Raw genomic sequence first — 24635 nt, 5'->3', positions numbered from 1 at the left:
AGATGAAAACATGGATCCTCTCAAAGCTATAGAGACTGTGCTAAATGTTGATTCTCTATTAGAAGAGTTAAGGCAAAAATATTAGCAGCAAACTATAAGATTCATAATAAATTTATGAGTAGAATGTATGACAATGACAGCACCAAAGACAATAACATTATATCATCTCAAAGTAACATGTAATTAAAGATTAATAATTCAACATTGGGCTTCCCAGGTGGTTCAGTGCTGAAGACCCCACCTGACAATGCAGAAGACACATTGGTCTAGGAAAATCGACCCCTGGTCTAGGAAAATCCCACATACCATGGAGCAACTAAGCCCGTGTGCACCACAACTAGTGAGCCTGTACTCTAGAGCCCAGGGATCATGACTACTGAAGCTTGTGCACCATAGAGCCTGTGCACCACAGCAAGAGGCCACTGCAATGAGAACCTCATGCACTGCAACAGAGAGTAGCCTCTGATCTCCACAACTAGAGAAAAGCCCATGCAGCACTGAAGACCGAGCACAGCCAAAAATAAATAAAAATTATTTTAAAAATGAAAAAATAATTCAGCATTATAATCTCCTAAAAATCTTATATGATTAATAAACCAATAGAGTATTTAAAATAAAATAATAAACTCGAAGATTAAAATAGGAACAAAAAAAGATATAACAAATAGCAGGCAAGTACACTTAATTTCAATTCTATCAACAACTACATTAAATGTAAATAATTTAAGTACTCCAAATAAAAAACAAGATGATCAGACCAGATAAAATAAGACAAAACAATATACTGTCTGTAAATATATATATGCTTAAATATAAACACAGAAACATAATAAAGAGGTAAAAAAATATATACCATGCAAACACAAATCAGAGTAGGCTGTATATAGTATCTATATTAATATCATACAAAATCAGAGTGAAAGACAAAGAATACATTCAGAGAAACAGAAATATTTTATGGTAATAAAATACAAAAGAAATTGTATACTATCAAAAATGGTGGGTTAAAAAGAAAGTTGCTTAGAAGAAAATTTAGAACCTTGAGGTTTCCATGATGCCTAAATTAGAATAAAAATAGAAACAGAAGGAAATGATCCAAGCCTCAAGAATCTACAAAAGCAACAACAGTCATAACTGAAAAGTGAAAGTGAAAATCACTCAGTCACGTCTGACTCTTTGTGACCCCATGGTCTATACAGTCCTTGGATTCTCCAGGCAAGAATACTGGAATGGGTAGCTTTCCCTTCTCCAGGAGATCTTCCCAACCCAGGGATCGAACACAGGTCTCCCGCATTGCAGGTGGATTCTTTACCAGCTGAACCCCAAAGAAAGCCCAAGAATACTGGAGTGGGTAAACTATCCCTTCTTCCCACCCAGGGGATCTTCCCAACCCAGGAATCAAACCAGGGTCTCCTGCATTGCAGGCAGACTGTTTACCAGCTGAGGTATCAGGGAAAACCATAACCGAAAAAGAGGAATGAAAACTGAGTATAGAAATCAATTAAGTAGAAAGCAAATACACGATCAAGAAAATCAACAGAGTCCATTAGTGATTCTCTTAAAAAGAACATTAACACTGATAATCTTTTAGCAAAACCAATTAAGAAAAAAAGAGGGAACACACATTAACAAAACCAGTAAGAAAAGGAGGAATATCATTATGGATCTTCCCAACATCTAAAGATACGAGATATGAACCAGTGCTCCTTAGATCTTGCCAACATCTAAAGATATAAGATATGAAACAGTGTTATTCTAATTTGAAAAACTTTTTATAAAATGGACCAAATCCTTGAAGACAAATTACTTGTGAAATATGACTCACCAAAATCTGATACAAAAAAAAGAGAGATATATGAGTAATCTTATATTTGTTAAATAAACAGAATCCACTAAGAAAAGTTCAACCTCCAAATGCTACCACTTCCACAGAGCTCAGAAATGACTCCCACAAGATAAAGGAAGAGAGGGAGGGAAGGAAGGAGGGCAGGAAGGAAGGGTAACACAGAGGCTACACTGTGAATGTATGAGTTGACCTGGATCTTGATCTCCTTGAACTCCCCTCCTACAATCCTTGTATTTTCATCCCCTCACCATTTTGCACTTTAGTACTGTAGTCCCTGGTGGTTAGGACAATAATCAAGACTCTGTCTGCAATGTATGAGTCCCGGGTTTGATCCCTGGGTGAGGAAGATCCCTGCAGAAAGAAATGGCAACCCACTCCAGTAGTCTTGCCTGGAAAATTCAATGGACAGAGGACCCTGGTGGGTTACAGTCCATGGGGTTGCAAAAAGTAGGACAGGACTGAAGCAGCTTAGCACACTTGCACCGCAGTCCTTCTCAATTTGTATAGCCCCTCCCAAATCCTTTTCCTGAACCCCATGAAATCTCCTCATTATTTCAAACAAGCTTCTCTAGATTCTTCTTGGGTCATTGTTTCTACTCTAGATTTCTCCTAAACATGGTACTTCACTTCCAACAATCCACTACTGAGGCTGAAATTTCTCTTCCATACCTGACTCCTAAGTGTTCAATTTTGATTAAGATAATGAAAAGACATGCTATTCTAATATTATCTTGCTACATCACCACCACTTTGACTTATCTTCACATCATTAAAACATGTCTGAAAATACAGAAAAGACAGAACAGGGGGAGGAAACCAGTGACAGAAAGAGAAATAGAAGAAACCTGGAGCCATTCATAAAAATGTGAGAGCCTAAGTTAGAGCAATGGTAGTCAGGGAATACAAACCACAGTCAGTGCTTAAATATCAGAGCACTCTCCAATTCTCTACTTTTAAGTGTATCTTAACTGAAATTAATATCAAGATATCAGTATTCTTAGGATGGTAACATTGGGACTTCTAATTTCACAGAAAGTTCCAACAGCACACACTCCATTTTCATTCAGATGCTGATTTATCAAAATATGGTAGAGACACCTGTAGTGTTTCCACAAATTTATCTGCAGTTGGAACCATCATTAGGACTTTGTGACAATGAGGAAGTTTACTTGAGATGCCAGAAAATGGGTTTGTTTAAAAAAAAACTTCTAACTAAAATTCAAATGTACCTTGAAAATAATTATTTTTAATAAGAATGATAAAGAGAATGGAAGGAAATGTTGAAGAGATGAATAGATTTATGACATAAGTATTGTAACAGTTTCACAAATGTATACTTATCAAGCAGTCTTGTATGTCAGTCATACCTCAATAAAGTACTTTTTAAAAAGGAAAAAAATTGTTTCCTTAAGGGCCTCAACTAGAATCATCAAATTTGCTGAAGGTGAGATTAGAAAAGATCACTTTTCCAAAGATCTTCCTGGACATAACACCCAGTAGCTGATTGGCTGTGGTGTTATGGGCCTACAGCAGATGACCTCAGGGCTCCCCTGTCTCATCAGATGGGACGATACTCCCCTAACCCGAGCCTCTTACCTTAGGGAATTCACTGTGATAACTGACGATATCTTCCTCCAGCCCAGCTGCTCTGATGGGATTAATATCCTGGAGATCCAATCTGCAATTGGGATAACAACTAGAAGCCCATGCCAAATACTGTGATTATCCACTCACACCATAGTTTCACTGTTGTCTTTACTGCATCCACCTTGGCACAGGTCAAACACACTTCAGTTCAGTTCATTTCAGTCACTCAGTCACGTCTGACTCTTTGTGACCCCATGAATTGCAGCACGCCAGGCCTCCCTGTCCATCACTGTCTCCCAGAGTTCACTCAAACTCACGTCCACCGAGTCTGTGATGCCATCCAGCCATCTCATCCTCTGTCTTCCCCTTTTCCTCCTGCCCCCAATCCCTCCCAGCATCAGAGTCTTTTCCAATGAGTCAACTCTTTGCATAAGGTGGCCAAAGTACTGGAGTTTCACCTTCAGCATCATTCCTTCCAAAGAACACCCAGGGCTGATCTCCTTTAGGATGGACTGGTTGGATCTCCTTGCAGTCCAAGGGACTCTCAAGAGTCTACACCAACACCACAGTTCAAAAGCATCAATTCTTTGGCATTCAGCTTTCTTCATGGTCCAACTCTCACATCCATACATGACCACTGGAAAAAACATAGCCTTGACTAGACAGACCTTTGTTGGCAAAGTAACGTCTCTGCTTTTCAATATGCTATCCAGGCCGGTCATAAATTTTCTTCCAAGGAGTAAGTGCCTTTTAATTTCATGGCTGCAATCACCATATGCAGTGATTTTGGAGTCCCCAAAAAATAAAGTATGACACTGTTTCCACTGTTTCCCCATCTATTTGCCATGAAGTGATGGGACCAGATGCCATGATCTTCGTTTTCTGAATGTTGAGCTTTAAGTCAACTTTTTCACTCTCCTCTTTCACTTTCATCAAGAGGCTTTTTAGTTCCTCTTTTTTTTAGTTCTTCTTTTTGCCATAAGGGTGGTGTCATCTGCATATCTGAGGTTATTGATATTTCTTCCAGCAATCTTGATTCCAGCATGTGCTGCTTCCAGCCCAGGGTTTCTCATGATGTACTCTGCATGTAAGTTAAATAAACAGGGTAACAATATACAGCCTTGGCATACTCCTTTTCCTATTTGGAACCAGTCTGTTGTTCCATGTCCAGTTCCAACTGTTGCTTCCTGACCTGCATATAGGTTTCTCAAGAGGCAGGTCAGGTGTTCGGGTATTCCCATCTCTTTCAGAATTTTCCACAGTTTATTGTGATCCACATAGTCAAAGGCTTTGGCATAGTTAATAAAGCAGAAATAGATGTTTTTCTGGAACTCTCTTGCTTTTTCGACGATCCAGCGGATGTTGGCAATTTGATCTCTGGTTCCTCTGCCTTTTCTAAAACCAGCCTGAACATCTCGAATTTCATGGTTCACATACTGCTGAAGCCTGGCTTGGAGAATTTTAAGCATCACTTTACTAGCATGTGAGATGAGTGTAATTGTGTGGTAGTTTGAGCACCCTTTGGCATTGCCTTTCTTTAGGACTGGAAAGAAAACTGACCATTTCCAGTCCCGTGGCCACTGCTGAGTTTTCCAAATTTGCTGGCATAATGAGTGCAGCACTTTCACAGCATCATCTTTCAGGATTTGAAATAGCTCAACTGGAATTCCATCACCTCCACTAGCTTTGTTCATAGTGATGCTTTCTAAGGCCCACTTGACTTCACATTCCAGGATGTCTGGCTCTAGGTGAGTGATCACACCATCGTGATTATCTGGGTCATGAAGATCTTTTTTGTACAGTTCTTCTGTGTATTCTTGCCACCTCTTCTTAATATCTTCTGCTTCTGTTAGGTCCATACAATTTGTGTCCTTTATTAAGCCCACCTTTGCATGAAATGTTCCCTTGGTATCTCTAATTTTCTTGAAGACATCTCTAGTCTTTCCCATTCTGTTGTTTTCCTCTATTTCTTTGCATTGATCACTGAGGAAGGCTTTCATATCTCTTCTTGCTATTCTTTGGAACTCTACATTCAAATGCTTATATCTCTCCTTTTCTCTTTTGCTTTTCACTTCTCTTCTTTTCACAGCTATTTGTATGGCCTCCCAAGACAGCCATTTTGCTTTTTTGCATTTCTTTTCCATGGGGATGATCTTGATCGTTATCTCCTGTACAATGTCACAAACCTCCGTCCATAATTCATCAGGCTCTCTATCTATCAGATCTAGTCCCTTAAATCTATTTCTCACTTCCACTGTATAATCATAAGGGATTTGATTTAGGTCATACCTAACACACTTAGATAGCACTGAACACTTCTTAGGAGTCACTTCAGGTCCTCTTAGTTTCACTACCTCATATACGTGATGTGCTTCAGCTACTGTGTCGTAAACTTCAAGACTTCATTTTCCTGCTCCCTCAATATCCCTACAAATGTGATATGAGCTCCCCACTCAGTTGATTAGGTGCACCAGTGTGCTGAGACTGTTCCCTGCCACAAGTCCCACTTCTGGCTTCCTCCAACTGTGACCTAGGGACATTTAAATGCACCAGTGAAATCCTTTCACACCTTTTCCTTGTGTAACTGCATCTTGACCCCCAGTATGGTCATTTGTCCATGGGTCTTCACATGCCATTTGGGATCACCATTGCTTGGTTGAGCCTATTCTATTGTCACATCCTCCACATACCATCATGATGGAGTGTGTGACTCTGACATTTAGACCCTATGAGTATGATAAACTTTGTTGCCCACAACTCTTCTATGACCCCCCCCCCACCATGTAGCCACACCCTAGTGACCACTACATCAAAGAAAATGGAACAATTACCATGATGAGACTATGTCACAGAAGTCGAACCCAGAAGCTGGATCTGTATGAAACTTTTGACCTCACCTCTCTGCCTCCTGTGACACATCACAAAGATCCTTCACCCAAGTATGTTCTAAAGGCTGTATCCATAATCTCGAGTCATTCTGGTAATAAGACAGAGGCTTTTCCTGTTAGAGATCCCCACACAGACCAGACAGTACTTACCTGAGCAGACTACTCCAGTATCCCAATCATGGGTATAGCTATCATTACGATGGTCTTTAATATTAGAATGCTTACAGTCACTGACAGTTGACTCCACCCCTTTACATGTATACAAAAGCCAAATGGGGCCAAGTCCTGGTCCAAAATAAGCCCCTCCAGGAAAACCAATGGCAGCTCCACACCCCAGCTGTCTGCACACTACAGATGCATCCTTCAAGCTCCAGTTGTGATCATCCACTGTGCCCCATTCTCCTTGGTGCTTCACTTCCACTCTCCCCTCACAGCGGTGGGCTCCATCCTTCAACCTCAGCTCCAGAGCTGCAAAAGAGACACAGACACAGGACACAGGACACAGGAAAGATTTTAGGAGACTTGCAGTGATATAAGTATTTAAAATATTAGCTCTCTGCAGAGCAAAAAATTGCATGGTATATAGTATTTGTTGACTTCTGTGGTATAAATATTCGCACTGTGGCACAACTCCCACTGTGCCATCACTGAACGTGGAGCAGGAAGGGAGGCACCAGGTGTTTCTCATGAGCCTGTAGAAACAGCTCTACAGATACCTCCAAGGATAGGCCTTCAGAGACTCTGGGTGCTGCCCTCCCTGTAGATGTGCCCAAGGCTACTAGGCCCCACCTTCTCTATCTTAGTTACAGCTCATGGCCTGGGATCCAGGGAGGAATCCTCCCTCTACTTCCCTGTCCATAGGGAGCATCTCATCCAGCTTAGAAACAGAGGGCTGTGGAAACAGGCTCTAAAATGTCCTGGCTATTCCTGCCATCTGGTGTTCATGTCCTTGTGTAATCCACACTCGAATGTACCTAGTAACATGCATCTAACAAATGGAATTTGACAAAAGTGATCAGATGTCACTTTAGCAATTAAGTTAGACAACTCTGGTTTCTGCATATAAAAAGGAGTTCATTTGTAAGAACATCATAGATGGAGACATTACTAGTGTTCAGCAACACTTTATGAACATATGGAAATAGTAATACTTCCTTGCCTGTTTGAAGTTAAGCATAACCCTGTGATTTGGATCATTCAATGAAGTCAAGAACAAATGATGTCAGTTCCACACAGAAACAGCCAGTATATTTTTCTACCACAGCAAATACTGAAGCCTTGTGTTGCAGTGGTAGCATAATGAAATTGTGGAGCATTCAACAGCCTGAGTGCTTGAAGAATTATGATAGCAGAAGTCCTGCCAAAGTGAACAGAACTTGTCATACAAGGATAAATTTGGGTTTTTTTTTTTTTTTTTTTTTTTACTACAATATACCTAGCTTAACTTATATGCAGAGTACATGATGAGAAACGCTGGGCTGGAAAAGGCACAAGCTGGAATCAAGATTGCCAGGAGAAATATCAATTACCTCAGATATGCAGATGACACCACCCTTATGGCAGAAAGTGAAGAGGAACTAAAAAGCCTCTTGATGAAAGTGAAAGAGGAGAGTGAAAAAGTTGGCTTAAAGCTCAACATTCAGAAAACAAAGATCATGGCATCTGGTCCCATCACCTCATGGGAAATAGATGGGGAAACAGTGGAAACAGTGTCAGACTTTATTTTGGGGGGCTCCAAAATCACTGCAGATGGTGACTGCAGCCATGAAATTAAAAGACACTTACTCCTTGGAAGAAAAGTTATGTCTGACCTAGATAGCATATTGAAAAGCAGAGACATTCCTTTGCCAACAAAGGTCTGTCTAGTCAAGGCTATGGTTTTTCCAGTGGTCATGTATGGATGTGAGAGTTGGACCATGAAGAAAGCTGAGTGCCAAAGAATTGATGCTTTTGAACTGTGGTGTTGGAGTAGACTCTTGAGAGTCCCTTGGACTGCAAGGAGCTCCAAGCAGTCCATTCTAAAGAAGATCAGCCCTGGGTGTTCTTTGGAAGGAACGATTCTAAAACTGAAACTCCAGTACTTTGGCCACCTCATGCGAAGAGTTGACTCATTGGAAAAGACTCTGATCCTGGAAGGGATTGGGGGCAGGAGGAAAAGGGGATGACAGAGAATGAGATGGTTGAACGGAATCACCCACTCGATGGATGTGAGTTTGAGTGAACTCCGGGAGATGGTGATGGACAGGGAGGCCTGGCGTGCTGCAATTCATGGGGTCACAAAGAGTTGGACATGACTGAGTGACTGAATTGAACTGACCTGAACCTAGCTTACTTTTACTAAAATGGACAATAACTGAAGAACATTGACAAAAAGAAAAACACTGAGATAAAGATTAGGTATATAAAATTGAGAAACACCTATACTAACATCTAAATCCCCAAGAACAAAAAGAGATGCCAGGGTAGAGTAGATTGAAACTTTTAACTTATCGAAAGGAAAAAAATAGTTGCCAGTCTAAAATTCTACACTCAAAACCAGTCTCTCAAGGAATAAAGACCTCAAACGTGCCATTACCAAAATGCTGAGGTAGGAGACAACAGCCTCCATCCTCTTAAAATTAAGACCAAAGGGTAGACAGTGATCAGTAATAAAAACAGCTCCAGAAAGATCTGGAATACTCTAAGATGTTTGACCATGCCAAGACACTGTCATTTTGGTGGCATCATTCCATCCTTCAAACCAGCATCACTCAGAGTTTCTCCCACCAGGAGAGTAACAGCAGGCTGAGTAAGCAGTGTCCCTAGCCTTTGGGGGCACCATATGAAAGTCCTGCTTCAGGTTCACTTCACACAGACCTGCAAAGCTGAGCCAGTCTTATAGAGATGGCTAGGCATAAGAAAGAAGAGCAAAGGACCAATAGCAACCACATGGCAGGAGAAATCACACTTCACAGTGACCTTCTCTGCAGACAGATGCAGCAGATTTTACCCCTGAAAGAATTAATAACAGCACAGATGATTGTTTCCAGTAGTCAGTCATGTATGGATGTGAGAGTTGGACCATAAATAAGGCTGAGTGCCGAAGAATGGATGCTTTCGAACTGTGGTGCTAGAGAAGACTCTTGAGAGTTCTTTGGACAGCAAGGAGATCAACCCAGTCAATCATAAAGGGAATCAACCCTGAATATTGATTGAAAGGATGGATGCTGAGGCTGAAGGTCCAATACTTTGGCCACCTGGTGCAAAGAGCTGACTCGTTGGAAAAGACCCTGATGCTGGGAAAGACTGAAGGACAAGGAGAAGAGCAGCACAGGATCAGATGGTTAGATAGCATCACCAACTAAATGGACATGAGTTTGAGCAATGAACCATTGTTGGTCTCAGTCTTTGCTGCATTCCTAGGCCTTCCCACAACCTGAGCACCTGCAACCATAATCTCCCCCCACAGAGGCACCCGCGACAGGCCCCTAAAGCCTAATGTGTGCACACCATTGGCTCTGGCCACCACCACTGCTGGTCATGATTTCTAGGCTTTGGAACCAGAGGCACTGTTGAGGATACCAACAACCATTCCAGTGACAGCAAGCCCCCTGCAACACTTGCAAAACACCACGCAGTTTTCAATGCTGTGGACATCAGCAGCCTGAGCCAAACGGATCTCATGTCCTACCAGACCCAATGCCACCTTATGCCTCTGCTTTTGGCACCCTGGTGAACATTCCAGTGTTCCCCTACCCAGAGGTGAAAGGCTTTCCCTACTGAAATCATAATATAGATTCTGGTACAGATGACTGCTATTTTAAATGTGCAGGCATCTACAAGAGAATAAGACATCAAGAAGAATCAGGGAAGCAAAATCCCACCAAAGGAAAACAGTAAACCTCCTGGGAAACTTGTTCTGGGATGCAGAGGAATAGGACGGGGAGACCACTTTCTACCCCACAAATTCATCAAAAGAACATTTAAACACCGAGTAATTCCACAAAACAACTTCTGAATGCTGGCAGAGGACATCAGGCACCCAGAAAAGCAGCCCATTGTCTTCGAAAGGAGATTTTGAATTTTTGCTTTTTGGTATTTGTTATCAATTTTGTACCTATATATTTTTTAATAATTTTGGGGATTTTGGGGGTTTTTTTTCTCTCTCTTTCTTTTTCTTCTTCTTTTCTTTAACATTGTATTTTTGAAATTCCAAACTCTACTCTAGATTTTTAGGTTTTGCTTTTTGGTATTTGTTATCAATTTTGTACCTATATTTTCTTTATAATTTTTGTGACTTTTTTTTTCTCTTTCTTTCTCTTCTTCTTTTCTTTAACATTGTATTCTTGAAACTCAAACTCCACTCTAGATTTTTAATTTTTGCTTTTTGGTATTTGTTATCAATTTTGTACCTTTAAGAACCCAATCTTCAGTACCCATTTTTACTTGGGAGTGAGATTACTGGCTTGACTGCTCTCTCCCCCTTTGGACTCTCCTTTTTCTCCACCAGGTCACCTGTGTCTCTTCCCTAACCCTTCTCTGCTGTATCCAACTCTGTGAATTTCTGTGTGTTCCAGACGGTGGAGAACACTTAGGGAACTGATTACTGGCTGGATCTGTCTCTCTCCTTTTCATTCCCCCCTTTTATCTGCCTGGCCACCTCTGTCTCCTTCCTCCCTCTTCTCTTCTCTTCTCTGTATAACTCCATGAACATCTCTGAGCAGTCCAGTTCTGGAGTGCACATAAAGAAGTGTTTCTTGGTTAGCCTGCTCTCTCCTCTATTGATTCCACCTCATCTCATTTGGGTCACCTCTAACTCCCTCCTTCCTCTTCTCTTCTCTTCTCCATGTAACTATGTGAACCTCTCTGGGTGTCCCTCACTGTGGAGAAACTTTGCATCTTTAACGTAGATGTTTTATCAATGATGTTGTATAGAACGATAAGTTTTGAGACTACTGGAAAAATAAGACTGAAAATCGGAAGCAGGAAGCTTAAGTCCAAACCCTGACTCCAAGGAACTCCTGACTCCAGGGAACATTAATTGACAGGAGCTCATCAAACGCCTCCATACCAACACTGAAACCAAGCACCACACAAGGGCCAACAAGTTCCAGAGCAAGACATACCATGCAAATGCTCCAGCAACACAGGAGCACAGCCCTGAGCTCCAATATACAGGCTGCCCAAAGTTACTACAAAACCATAGACATCTCATAACTCATTACTGGACACTTCATTGCACTACAGAGAGAAGAAATCCAGCTCCACCCACCAGAACACCGACACAAGCTTCCCTAACCAAGAAACCTTGACAAGCCACCTGTACAAACCCACACACAGCGAGGAAAGGCCACAATAAAGAGAACTCCACAAACTGTCAGAATACAGAAAGGACACCCCAAACTCAGCAATATAAACAAGATGAAGAGACAGAGGAATACCCAGCAGGTAAAGGAACAGGATAAATGCCCACCAAACCAAACAAAAGAGGAAGAGATAGGGAATCTACCTGATTAAGAATTCCGAATAATGATAGTGAAAATGATCCAAAATCTTGAAAGCAAAATGGAATCACAGATAAATAGCCTGGAGACAATGATTGAGAAGATGCAAGAAAGGTTTAACAAGGACCTAGAAGAAATAAAAAAGAGTCAATATATAATGAATAATGCAATAAATGAGATCAAAAACACTCTGGAGGCAACAAATAGTAGAATAACAGAGGCAGAAGATAGGATTAGTGAATTAGAAGATAGAATGGTAGAAATAAATTAATCAGAGAGGAAAAAAGAAAAATGAATTAAAAGAAATGAGGACAATCTCAGAGACCTCCAGGACAATATTAAACGCTCCAACATTCGAATCATAGGAGTCCCAGAAGAAGAAGACAAAAAGAAAGACCATGAGAAAATACTTGAAGAACTAATAGTTGAAAACTTCCCTGAAATGGAGAAAGAAATAATCACCCATGTCCAAGAAATCCAGAGAGTCCCAAAACAGGATAAACCCAAGGTGAAACACCCCAAGACACATATTAATCAAATTAACAAATATCAAACACAAAGAACAAATATTAAAAGCAGCAAGGGAAAAACAACAAATAACACACAAGGGAATTCCCATAAGGATAACAGCTGATCTTTCAATAGAAACTCTTCAAGCCAGGAGGGAATGGCAAGACATACTTAAAGTGATGAAAGAAAATAACCTACAGCCCAGATTACTGTACCCAAAAAGGATCTCATTCAAATATGAAGGACAAATCAAAAGCTTCACAGACAAGTAAAAGCTGAGAGAATTCAGCACCACCAAACCAGCTCTCCAAGAAATACTAAAGGATATTCTCTAGACAGGAAACACAAAAAAGGTGGATAAACTCGAACCCAAAACAATAAAATAAATGGCAACAGGATCATACTTATCAATAATTACCTTAAACGTAAATGGGTTGAATGCCCCAACCCAAAGACAAAGACTGGCTAATGGATACAAAAGCAAGACCCCTATATTTGTTGTCTACAAGAGACCCACCTCAAAACAGGGGACACATACAGACTGAAAGTGAAGGACTGGAAAAAGATTTTCCATGCAAATAGAAACCAAAAGAAAGCAGGAGTAGCAATACTCATATCAGATAAAATAGACTTTAAAACAAAGGCTGTGAAAAGAGACAAAGAAGGTCATTACATAATGATCAAAGGATCAATCCAAGAAGAAGATATAACAATTATAAATATACATGCACCCAACATAGGAGCATCACAATATGTAAGACAAATACTAACAAGTATGAAACAGGAAATTAACAATAACACAATAATAGTGGGAGACTTTAATACCCCACTCACACCTATGGATAGATCAACTAAACAGAAAATTAACAAGGAAACACAAATTTTAAATGATACAATAGACCAGTTAGACCTAATTGATATCTATAGGACATTTCACCCCAAAACAATGAATTTCACCTTTTTCTCAAGCGCACACGGAACCTTCTCCAGGATAGATCACATCCTGGGCCATAAAGCTAGCCTTGGTAAATTCAAAAAAATTGAAATCATTCCAAGCATCTTTTCTGACCACAATTCAGTAAGATTAGATCTCAATTACAGGAGAAAAACTATTAAAAATTCCAACATATGGAGGCTGAACAACACGCTGCTGAATAACCAACATATTACAGAAGAAATCAAAAAAGAAATCAAAATTTGCATAGAAATGAATGAAAATGAAAACACAACAATCCAAAACCTGTGGGACACTGTAAAAGCAGTCCTAAGGGGAAAGCTCATAGCAACACAGGCATACCTCAAGAAACAAGAAAAAAGTCAAATAAATAACCTAACTCTACACCTAAAGCAACTAGAAAAGGAAGAAATGAAGAACCCCAGGATTAGTGTAGAGGAAAGAAATCTTAAAAATTAGGGCAGAAATAAATGCAAAAGAAACAAAAGAGACCATAGCAAAAATCAACAAAGCCAAAAGCTGGTTCTTTGAAAGGATAAATAAAATTGACAAACCATTAGCCAGACTCATCAAGAAAAAAAGGGAGAAAAACCAAATCAATAAAATTAGAAATGAAAATGGAGAGATCACAACAGACAACACAGAAATACAAAGGATCATAAGAGACTGCTGCTGCTACTGCTAAGTTGCTTCAGCCGTGTCCGACTCTGTATGACCCCTGAGATGGCAGCCCATCAGGCTCCCCCGTCCCTGGGATTCTCCAGGCAAGAATACTGGAGTGGGTTGCCATTTCCTTCTCCAATAAGAGACTACTTTCAGCAATTATATGCCAATAAAATAGACAACGTGGAAGAAATAGACAAATTCTTAGAAAAGTACAACTTTCCAAAACTGGACCAGGAAGAAATAGAAAATCTTAACAGACCCATCACAAGCATGGAAATTGAAACTGTAATCAAAAATCTTCCAGCAAACAAAAGCCCAGGTCTAGACAGCTTCACAGCTGAATTCTACCAAAAATTTAGAAAAGAGCGAACACCTATCCTACTCAAACTCTTCCAGAAAATTGCAGAGGAAGATAAACTTCCAAACTCATTCTATGAGGCCACCATCACCCTAATCCCAAAACCTGACAAAGATGCCACACAAAAAAAGAAAACTACAGACCAATATCACTGATGAACATAGATGCAAAAATCCTTAACAAAATTCTAGCAATCAGAATCCAACAACACATTAAAAAGATCATACACCATGACTAAGTGGGCTTTATCCCAGGGATGCAAGGATTCTTCAATATCTGCAAATCAATCAATGTAATACACCACATTAACAAATTGAAAAATAAAAACCATATGATTATCTCAATAGATGCAGAGAAAGCCTTTGACAAAATTCAACATCCGTTTCTGATAAAAACTCTCCAGAAAGTAGGAATAGAAGGAACATACCTCAACATAATAAAAGCTATATATGATAACCCACAGCAAACATTATCCTCAATGGTGAAAAATTGAAAGCATTTCCCCTAAAATCAGGAACAAGACAAGGGTGCCCACCCTCACCACTACTATTCAACATAGTTTTGGAAGTTTTGGCCACAGCAGTCAGAGCAGAAAAAGAAATAAAAGGAATCCAAATTGGAAAAGAAGAAGTAAAACTCTCACTGTTTGCAGATGACATGATCCTCTACATAGAAAACCCTAAAGACTCCACCAGAAAATTACTAGAGCTAATCAATGAATATAGTAAAGTTGCAGGATATAAAATCAACACACAGAAATCCCTTGCATTCCTATACACTAATAATGAGAAAATAGAAAGAAAAATTAAGGAAACACTTCCATTCACCATTGCAATGAAAAGAATAAAATACTTAGGAATATATCTACCTAAAGAAACTAAATACTTATATATAGAAAACTATAAAACACTGGTGAAAGAAATCAAAGAGGACACTAATAGATGGAGAAATATACCATGTTCATGGATTGGAAGAATCAATATAGTGAAAATGAGTATACTACCCAAAGCAATTTATAGATTTAATGCAATCCCTATCAAGCTACCAACGGTATTCTCCACAGAACTAGAACAAATAATTTCACAATTTGTATGGAAATACAAAAAACCTCGAATAGCCAAAGCAATCTTGAGAAAGAAGAATGGAACTGGAGGAATCAACCTGCCTGACTTTAGGCTCTACTACAAAGCCACAGTCATCAAGACAGTATGGTACTGACACAAAGACAGAAATATAGATCAATGGAAGAAAATAGAAAGCCCAGAGATAAATCCACGCACCTATGGACACCTTATCTTTGACAAAGGAGGCAAGATTATACAATGGATTAAAGACAATCTCTTTAACAAATGGTGCTGGGAAAACTGGTCAACCACTTGTAAAAGAATGAAACTAGAACACTTTCTAACACCATACACAAAAATAAACTCAAAATGGACTAAAGATCTAAATGTAAGACCAGAAACTATAAAACTCCTAGAGGAGAACATAGGCAAAACACTCTCCGACATACATCACAGCAGGATTCTCTATGACCCACCTCCCAGAATATTGGAAATAAAAGCAAAAATAAACAAATGGGACCTAATTAAACTTAAAAGCTTCTGCACAACAAAGGAAACTATTAGCAAGGTGAAAAGACAGCCTTCAGAATGGGAGAAAATAATAGCAAATGAAGCAACTGACAAACAACTAATCTCAAAAATATACAAGCAACTCCTGCAGCTCAATTCCAGATAAATAAATGACCCAATCAAAAAATGGGCCAAAGAACTAAATAGACATTTCTCCAAAGAAGACATACAGATGGCTAACAAACACATGAAAAGATGCTCAACATCATTCATTATCAGAGAGATGCAAATCAAAACCACTGTGAGGTACCATTTCATGCTAGTCAGAATGGCTGCAATCCAAAAGTCTACAAGCAATAAATGCTGGAGAGGTTGTGGAGAAAAGGGAACCCTCTTACACTGTTGGTGGGAATGCAAACTAGTACAGCCACTATGGAGAACAGTGTGGAGATTCCTTAAAAAACTGGAAATAGAACTGCCTTATGATCCAGCAATCCCATTGCTGGGCATACACACTGAGGAAACCAGAATTGAAAGAGACATGTGTACCCCAATGTTCATCGCAGCACTGTTTATAATAGCCAGGACATGGAAGCAACCTAGATGTCCATCAGCAGAGGAATGGATAAGAAAGCAGTGGTACATATACACAATGGAGTATTACTCAGCCATTAAAAAGAATACATTTGAATCAGTTCTAATGAGGTGGATGAAACTGGAGCCTATTATACAGAGTGAAGTAAGCCAGAAAGAAAAACACCAATACAGTATACTAACACATATATATGGAATTTAGCAAGATGGTAACAATAACCCTGTATACGAGACAGCAAAAGAGACATAGATGTATAGAACAGTCTTGTGGACTCTGGGAGAGGGAGAGGGTGGGATGATTTGGGAGAATGGCATTGAAACATGAATAATATCATATATGAAACAAGTCACCAGTCCACGTTCGATGAATGATACTGGATGCTTGAGGCTGGTGCACTGGGACGACTCAGAGGGATGGTATGGGGAGGGAGGAGGGAGGAGGGTTCAGGATGGGGAACACGTGTATACCTGTGGTGGATTCATGTTGATATGGCAAAACCAATACAATATTGTAAAGTTAAAAAATGAAATACAATAAAAATTAAAAAATAATAGAACTATTAAAAAAAAAAAAAAAAACCCTCCTGTAACTGGCTCAAAGTAATGCAGATCCAGGAATTGCCCAACAAAGAATTCAAAATAATACTTCAAAAGATGATCAGAGTGTTACAAGATAACTCAAATATTTAATGATACCAATAAAACAATGCAAATAAAATAAGAATAAAAAAGGTATATAAAATATTTTTTTAAAAAAAGAACTAACCAGATATTTTGAAACTGAATAATAAATGAATGGACTTCCCAGTTGGAACTAGTGGTAAAGAAGCCACCTGTAAATGCAGGAGATATAAGAGACTCGGGTTCAATTCCTGGGTCCAGAAGATCCCCTGGAGGAGGGCATGGCAACCCACTCCAGTGTTCTTGCCTGAAGAATCCCATGGACAGAAGAGTCTACAGTCCATAGGGTCACAAAGAGTCAGACATGACTGAGGCGACTTAGCATCCACACAATATAATGAATAATCTGAAAAATTCCATACAGAGATTCAACAACAGACTTGACTAAGGGAAAGAAAAAGAAAAAAGAACAATTGAGTTAGAAGAAAGATCAGTTGAAAGTATCCACGTAGAGAAGCAAAAAGAGAATGAAAGGAATATAGAAAGCCAGTGGGAACTATGGACACCATAAAGAGGAACAATGTATGCAATGGAGTCAGGGCAGGAGAAGTGAGGGAGAAAAGAATTAAGGGCTGAGGACTTCCTGGTGGTGCAGTGGATAAGAGTCCACCTGCCAGTGCAGGGGACATCAGTTCAATCCCTGGTCCAGGAAGATTCCACATGCCACAGGGCAACTAAGCCAGTGTGCCACAGCTACTGAAACCTGTGCACCTAGAGCCTGTGGTCTACAGCAAGAGAAGCCACTGCAGTGAGAAGTCTGTGCATTGCAGCGAAGAGTAGCCCCTGCTTACTACAACTAGAGAAATCCTGTATGCAAGGAAGGAGACCTAGTGCAGCTAAAAACAAATAAACCCTGTATACCAGACATCAAAAGAGACATTGATGTATAGAACAGTCTTTTGGACTCTGTGGGAGAGGGAGAGGGTGGGATGATTTGGGAGAATGTCATTGAAACATGTATCATATCATATATGAAACGAGTCACCAGTCCAGGTTTGATGCACGATACTGGATGCTTGGGGCTGGTGCACTGGGACGACCCGGGGGGATGGTATGGGGAGGGAGGAGGGAGGAGGGTTCAGGATGGAGAACACATGTATACCTGTGGCTGATTCATTTTGATGTATGGCAAAACCAATACAATATTGTAAAGTTAAAAAATAAAAAAGAAAGGAGAAAACACAGGCTGAGAATTTCCCAAACCTAGGGAAAGATCTGGACATCTAAGTTCAAGAAGCTAATAAGTCACCCCAAAATTTCAATCCAAAGAAACCTTTTCTAAGACTCAGAGTTAACTGTTCAAATGCAAAGACAAAGAATTCTAAAGGTCTAAAGAGAAGAAAAAATTCTGTGACCCAAGAGGACTCCCATAAGGAGATCAGCGGATTTGTCCAAGGAAACCTTGCAGACCATGAAGAAAGATTGATAACATACTCCACCCTCACTCAGTGGAAAGCAGCTCCAGAGAGGGACAGGAGAGGGCACGAGAGAAAGTGCTCCCTACAGAGTCACAGCAGATCCTGGGAGGGGAAAGGACCGTCCCAGGCCCCTAGCACATCAGGAAACATCAAAGGGACCAGGACAGGGACTTGGGAACTTATACGCCTGAGGGTGTGCTTCAACTGATCTCTACAGACGAAAGGTTCCCTCTCCTGACTGCAGACTCCTCTGCTCCACAATGAACACCTGGTGGGAAGAGGTGAGGCTAGCAAGCAGAGCCTCTCACTTTAGAGCCCAGTGCTGGGCAGACAGGGCAACAAGCAGAGGGGAGCCCGGGGGATGGGGGAGAGGAGCCAGAGAGGCAGGCAGGTGTGCCATTATCTCTGTTCTGGTCACATGCAGCGGCATGACACCCAGCCCTGTGGACACCCTGTGTGCCTCACAGTCCAACGGACTCAGCCTCTCTCAGCAGCCCCATTTCTGTCACACAGACAGGCTATACCGCCCCTTACACACACGTGCACACACACAAACACACACACACACACCCTCACACACACACACACACATCACACACTCTCACACATTCCTCACACAGTCCACAAACACACACAGTCTTCACACCCTCACTCACACATTCTATTCACATACACACACACCTTCACATACACACACCCTCACACATTCCTCACATACTCACAGACATATTCCTCATGCCCTTACAAACACACACCCTCACATACTCCTTACCTTCACACACACATACATACAGAGCCTACAGGAGCACAGACATAGGAAACATGGGGACCCAGCAGGAGTGCTCACACACCAGGCACATGGGAGTGTGTGGGAACAGCCCAGAGTCCCAGCTGAGGTCAGTCGCTGGACCTTCCACACACTGGGAGCCACTGGGACTCCTAGAAGCTCCCTGAGAACAAGGGAGACAGTGGAGGGACTCAGGCTGACCCAGCTCAGTCTAGACCAAACCTCACTGCTCTGTAAAATCTGCCACTATGACCAGTGGACCCCCCCCTACCACAGGAGACGGACCAGTATTCACAGTCAGCGTAGCTCTTTTTGGTCAAAAATACTGAGACCGTGGCTCCACAGATCCAGACACCTTTCCTTTCACCACAATGTCCACTCCCTGCTGCGGACCCAGAACAAAGGGGCAGCCCTTACCTTAACCACCCACCACAATGCCGAGGAGGAGGACAGAGTCCCCACAGGGAGAGGTGTGTGCCCAGAGCCATCCTGACCCCACGTCCTCAAAGTCACAGTCCCAGCTGCAGGATAAGCCTGTGAGGAGCATCAGGATGCTGACTGGGTCTATATAGACCACCCCTTACACCCTCCCTCCTGAGAGCCAATAGCAACACCGTTCACCATTTCAGCCACTATCAGAGGCTGCATCTGCCCCTTGCTGAACACCAATGAGCTTCTGAATTTTCCACATCTCCTTATATGAGCGATACGGTCCTTTGACCTCCTGCTTCCGTGGTCCTGAGAGCCGGGTCCCATGACCGGGACTGGGACTCATGCATCAAAAACCATGAGAGCCTCTCTCTCCTAATCACCCTGGTCGACATCTGCAGACTATGAGATCTCACATGGTCTGGGTGTGGGATCTGTTGACCTGTGGAGAATATCTTTTGTACAATCAAGTAATGATTTTCCCCAGCACTGAGCTCAGGGTGGAAGCAGAGACCTACAAGAAGTCTTGAAATACAATAATATTTATCAGGTCAGCAGAAAATGAGGGCCAGGAGTACATGAATTCACAGGTGACTGTGGAGGCATGAAGTGAGACCCATCAAGTTGGGGGGATGAGATTGCAGGTCTTTTCACCCTTCTCAGAATGATCTGGAGATTGGGTCCTGGAGCACGTGCCTGCGTGCTCAGTAGTGTCTGACTCTTTGCAACCCCTGCACTGTAGCTCGCCAGCCTCCTCTGTCCAATGGATTTCCCAGGCAAGAATACTGGAGTCAGTGGTTATTTCCTTCTAAAGGGATCTTTCTGATTCAAGGATCAAAATCATGTTACCTATGTCTCCTGCATTGGCAGGTGGGTTCCCTATAGGGACGTTCAGACGTGTTAAATCCCTTTTCTTTTATTGCATTTCATTTTATGTGAAGTATCTCTTTCAGCTAGTCACTAAATGATGCTGACAGAGAGAAAGAGATTGCTATTAAAGGAAACAAAGAGAGGAGGAATCATCATTCAACTCTAGTCTTCCAAAATTGTAGCAGGGATCTCTAGAAGAAAGCGTGGAGCTTCCCTGGTGGCTCAGCAGTAAAGAATCTGCCCACAAAGCAGGAGATGTGGGTTTGATCCCTGGGTCAGGAAGATCCCCTGGATAAGGAAATGGCAACCCACTCCAGTGTTCTTGCCTGGAGAATTCTGTGGACAGAAGGGCCTGGTGGTCCTTTCATGTCCAATGCAGTCCATCGCATTGAAGAAAGTCAGACACAACTAAGGAACTAAACAACAACAAGAAAATTACAGTTTAGAAAGACTAAAGTTTTCTAAACTTCACATTTATCCTCCTCATAAGCTGAGAGTATGGTTTGATAAGATTCAGAATACTTTTGTATTATAAACCATAACTAAAGACAATGCAAAATGTAATTTAAGGCAACAGCTCCAGACAGAAGGGGAAATAGAAAGTCTTCTTATACATGATAGCTGCATGTGATGGGGAAAGAAGGGGTGAGTGAAGCAGAGAATAGAAGGGGTTCATGCTTCCTGGAACCATCAGTTGACCCCACCTCCTCAGTTTTGCATTTAAGAAAAAAGGTGGTGGCAAGAATGGAATCCCAGGTGGGTTGATGGGACAGATACAAGCAGAAGGGACTGATGTCCAGTATAGCCACTGATGCCTTGTTCGGTTTCCACTGATCAAAGAAGCTCTCAGATGCTTCCCAGAAAGTAATCCTGGGATGAGTATAGAACAGAGAAGGACCATAAGGGATGCAAGAGAGAGCTCCCCCATCAAAATTCAAGGTCACTAATGTGCTGCCCCCTTTCCTCATGCCCCCTCAGGCTCAAGATTCCCATGATGCAGCCCTGTGATCCAAACAACCCCAGACTGAGGCCCCCTCATCCTGACTCTGTCTTTTCAGCACAGATGTGGAAGGAAGCATCTGTGCAAACAGGCCCCAGGGTCCCCACCAGAGCTCAGAGACAGCTTCATGAGCCACACACACATGTCCACCTTAATGTCTCAGCCTGGCCAACATCCAGGGCAGCTGCTGGCCATTTAACAGCCCTGCCACATCCCACACCAGAAGGACCCTCATCCTGGTCCACAGACACAGCTTCTCTGTCCTGCCATACCCATCCTTCCTTCTTGAGACTCAGGAGAAAAGACAATTGAACACAAGCTTTCCTCCCTCTAAATATGCTAATATTTACCCATTATTTATACAAGATTCACTTCCTTGTCATCTGGTCCTCTCACTCTCAAACTCCATGACTGTACCTGAGCCCCATCTCCTTCTATATCTGGACCTTTAACTCATTAATGATAAAAACTGATTATAAATATCAAAACCAAAATTTAAAGTCAGGGGCTGGAGAAGGACCAAGATCTGCTTAGTCGCTTAGAATTGATTCTCTACTCCCTCTGGGCCCAAAGTCACCATTCCTTACCCAGTTATGGACTCCACATCATCACCAGAAGCCGCCAGAAAGATACCTAGAACACAAGACGTGCTTTCTGGGGTCGAGTATCCCTCCCACGGGATGAGACACAGATGTATTTAGTGAACAAGGTACACACGGTCTCACTCACCTTGGGATTGAGATCTCACAGGTAAGACACTGTTGCGGGTTCCAGATTTTGTTGTAGGGAAGGAGGGGCTGGAAAGGAGGGGCTAACTCAGGGCTGGCAGGCTGTCCCCAGGCAGCACCCTCTACCCCAGAGCTGGGGGTGCAGGGTCAACATGAACCAACTCACCCTCGGAAGAAGTTACTTCTCTGACACGTAAGAAAATCTCAGTGTCCAATCTCATTCAAAATTTGAGAAGGAAAGTTTTAGAGAGGACCCTAACCCAGCTGTGTCCACAGTGAACTTGAGAGAGTGGAAGGCAGGGGTCAGGAGAACAGACTCAGGAGCCAGACTGCCTGGTCTTGACTCACAGTTTAGCTGCATGCCATGTGTGGGCCTTGAACAGGGTTCTTACACTCTCTGATTAGAAGGAGGGTTGTGATCGTGCCTAGATTACTGAGTTTTGGTGAGGATTAAGTGAGTTGGCATTAGCATGTTATATTACAACACTAGTTCACAGTAGGACATGTGCTGATGCTGATGTGATCAGTCATGGCCGACTCTGTGACCCCATGGACTGTAGCCCACCAGGTTCCTCTGTCCATGGAATTTTCCAGACAATAACAGTAGTACATAGTAGTAGTATGTATGTACTACTGTTAACTTGCCTTTTTGATGACTCAGATGGTAAAGAATCTGCCTGCAATGCAGAAGATCTGAGTTCGATCCCTGGGTCAGGAAGATCCTCTGGAGAAGGAAATGGCAACCCACTTCAATATTCTTGCCTGGGAAATCCCATGGACAGAGGAGCCCTTCCATGGTGTTGCAAAGAGTTAGTCATTACTGAGTGGTTAACACACACACACACACACACACACACACAGTAGTAGTAAAGAAGCAGAGTTAGGGCATCTCCCACCATCTCGTTGCAGGAATCCCAGGACTCTAGAACAGGAGTTCAGTCTGTTACCTTGACTGTGGCTCTTGGAACTCTCTCAGGAACTATAGGCTGTGATGGTGATTGGTGACAATCAGAGTTGTGAGTCTTCTACACATCACCCCTTCTCTCTGTGCTCCATGCAACTGCTCAAGAACCTCAATCTTACATCAGAGAGCTTTTGTGAATTAAGTTGTTTACTTAATCATTTTACTTTATAAACTCAAATGTACTTGGCAAAACATTTTGCATCTAATTCCCCTTCATATCCCCAGTGCCTGGCTAATTAAAAATTCTAAATGATGTCTTTTGTGTACCTGTGTGAATGAATGTCAGCCTGATATTTTACACAAATCATTTCAATCAAAAAGAAATCTTTTGAGAAATAATTTAACTTGTTATGAGGATGTAACAGCACAATGCAAGCTGCATCATTTGTTTTAATGATATTTCAATACTGTTAAATGGTATGAGCTATATATGGTTCACTTCAACACCTTTCTGCAATGAATGCAGTAAATTGCAATAACTAGAAACAACCTTGGAGAAGGCAATGGCACCCCACTCCAGTACTCTTGCCTGGAAAATTCCATGGACAGAGGAACCTGGTAGGCTGCAGTCCATGGGGTCATGAAGAGTCAGACACGACTGAGCAACTTCCCTTTCACTTTTCACTTTCACGAATTGGAGAAGGAAATGGCAATCCACTCCAGTGTTATTGCCTGGAGAATTCTAGGGATGGGGGAATCTGGTGGGCTTCTGTCTATGGGGTCGCACAGAGTCGGATACGACTGAAGCGACTTAGCAGAAACAGCAGCAGAAACAACCTAGCTCCAGTACAAGAGCAGTGCTGAGACAGCCAGTTCTAAATACGTGTAAATGCTACAAATTTCTTTGAATATCTGAAGATTAAAGAAGACAAACCACAGTGCACTGACAGGTGAAGACCATGAGGCCTCCTGTTCTGGTCTTAATCAGATATGGCCAAGTGGTCAGGATGTTTACGTATTTATCATTTGGCACTTTTTCAATTCAAACCACACACAACTGTAACAGGAAGCAATTTTGTTATAAAAAATGTGAACAGCTTCTGTGTTGAATTAGAAGTGCAGAAGCAAAGAGCAGAAAAAATCTTGTTCTTTTACTTAGGCTAACTATTTGTCCTTATGGATTGTAAAGAAATACAATGTGTAGCATTATTATTCCCAAATCACCATGAGAATATGGTGGTTTCAGAGGTTCAGTAATCTCTTTGCTAGGAAAGTTAATAATTAAACCTTTTTGCTTGAGGAAAATTTCCTCAGGATCAATCAGAGAGACTAAAATACAAAATATAAAGAGGCATAC

The 24635-nt window shown here is 41.6% G+C and overlaps 1 protein-coding gene across 1 annotated transcript in view; it reads right to left on the bottom strand.

Annotated features, from left to right (window-relative positions):
• Positions 1–24635, bottom strand: part of LOC139176083 (antigen WC1.1-like) — a 105264-nt gene that overhangs the window by 9909 nt on the left and 70720 nt on the right. The window contains exons 2-3 of the mRNA XM_070788665.1: positions 6472–6789; positions 3443–3524 (exon numbers count right to left, since the gene is read on the bottom strand). Coding sequence (XP_070644766.1) covers positions 3443–3524; positions 6472–6789 — 400 coding nt within the window. The remainder of the gene's footprint in view (positions 1–3442; positions 3525–6471; positions 6790–24635) is intronic.

Source organism: Bos indicus, chromosome 5 (assembly GCF_029378745.1).
Source record: "Bos indicus isolate NIAB-ARS_2022 breed Sahiwal x Tharparkar chromosome 5, NIAB-ARS_B.indTharparkar_mat_pri_1.0, whole genome shotgun sequence".
Taxonomy (NCBI): Eukaryota; Metazoa; Chordata; class Mammalia; order Artiodactyla; family Bovidae; genus Bos; species Bos indicus.
Note: the sequence above shows the minus strand (reverse complement) of the source record. Positions and strands in the feature narration are given on the sequence as shown.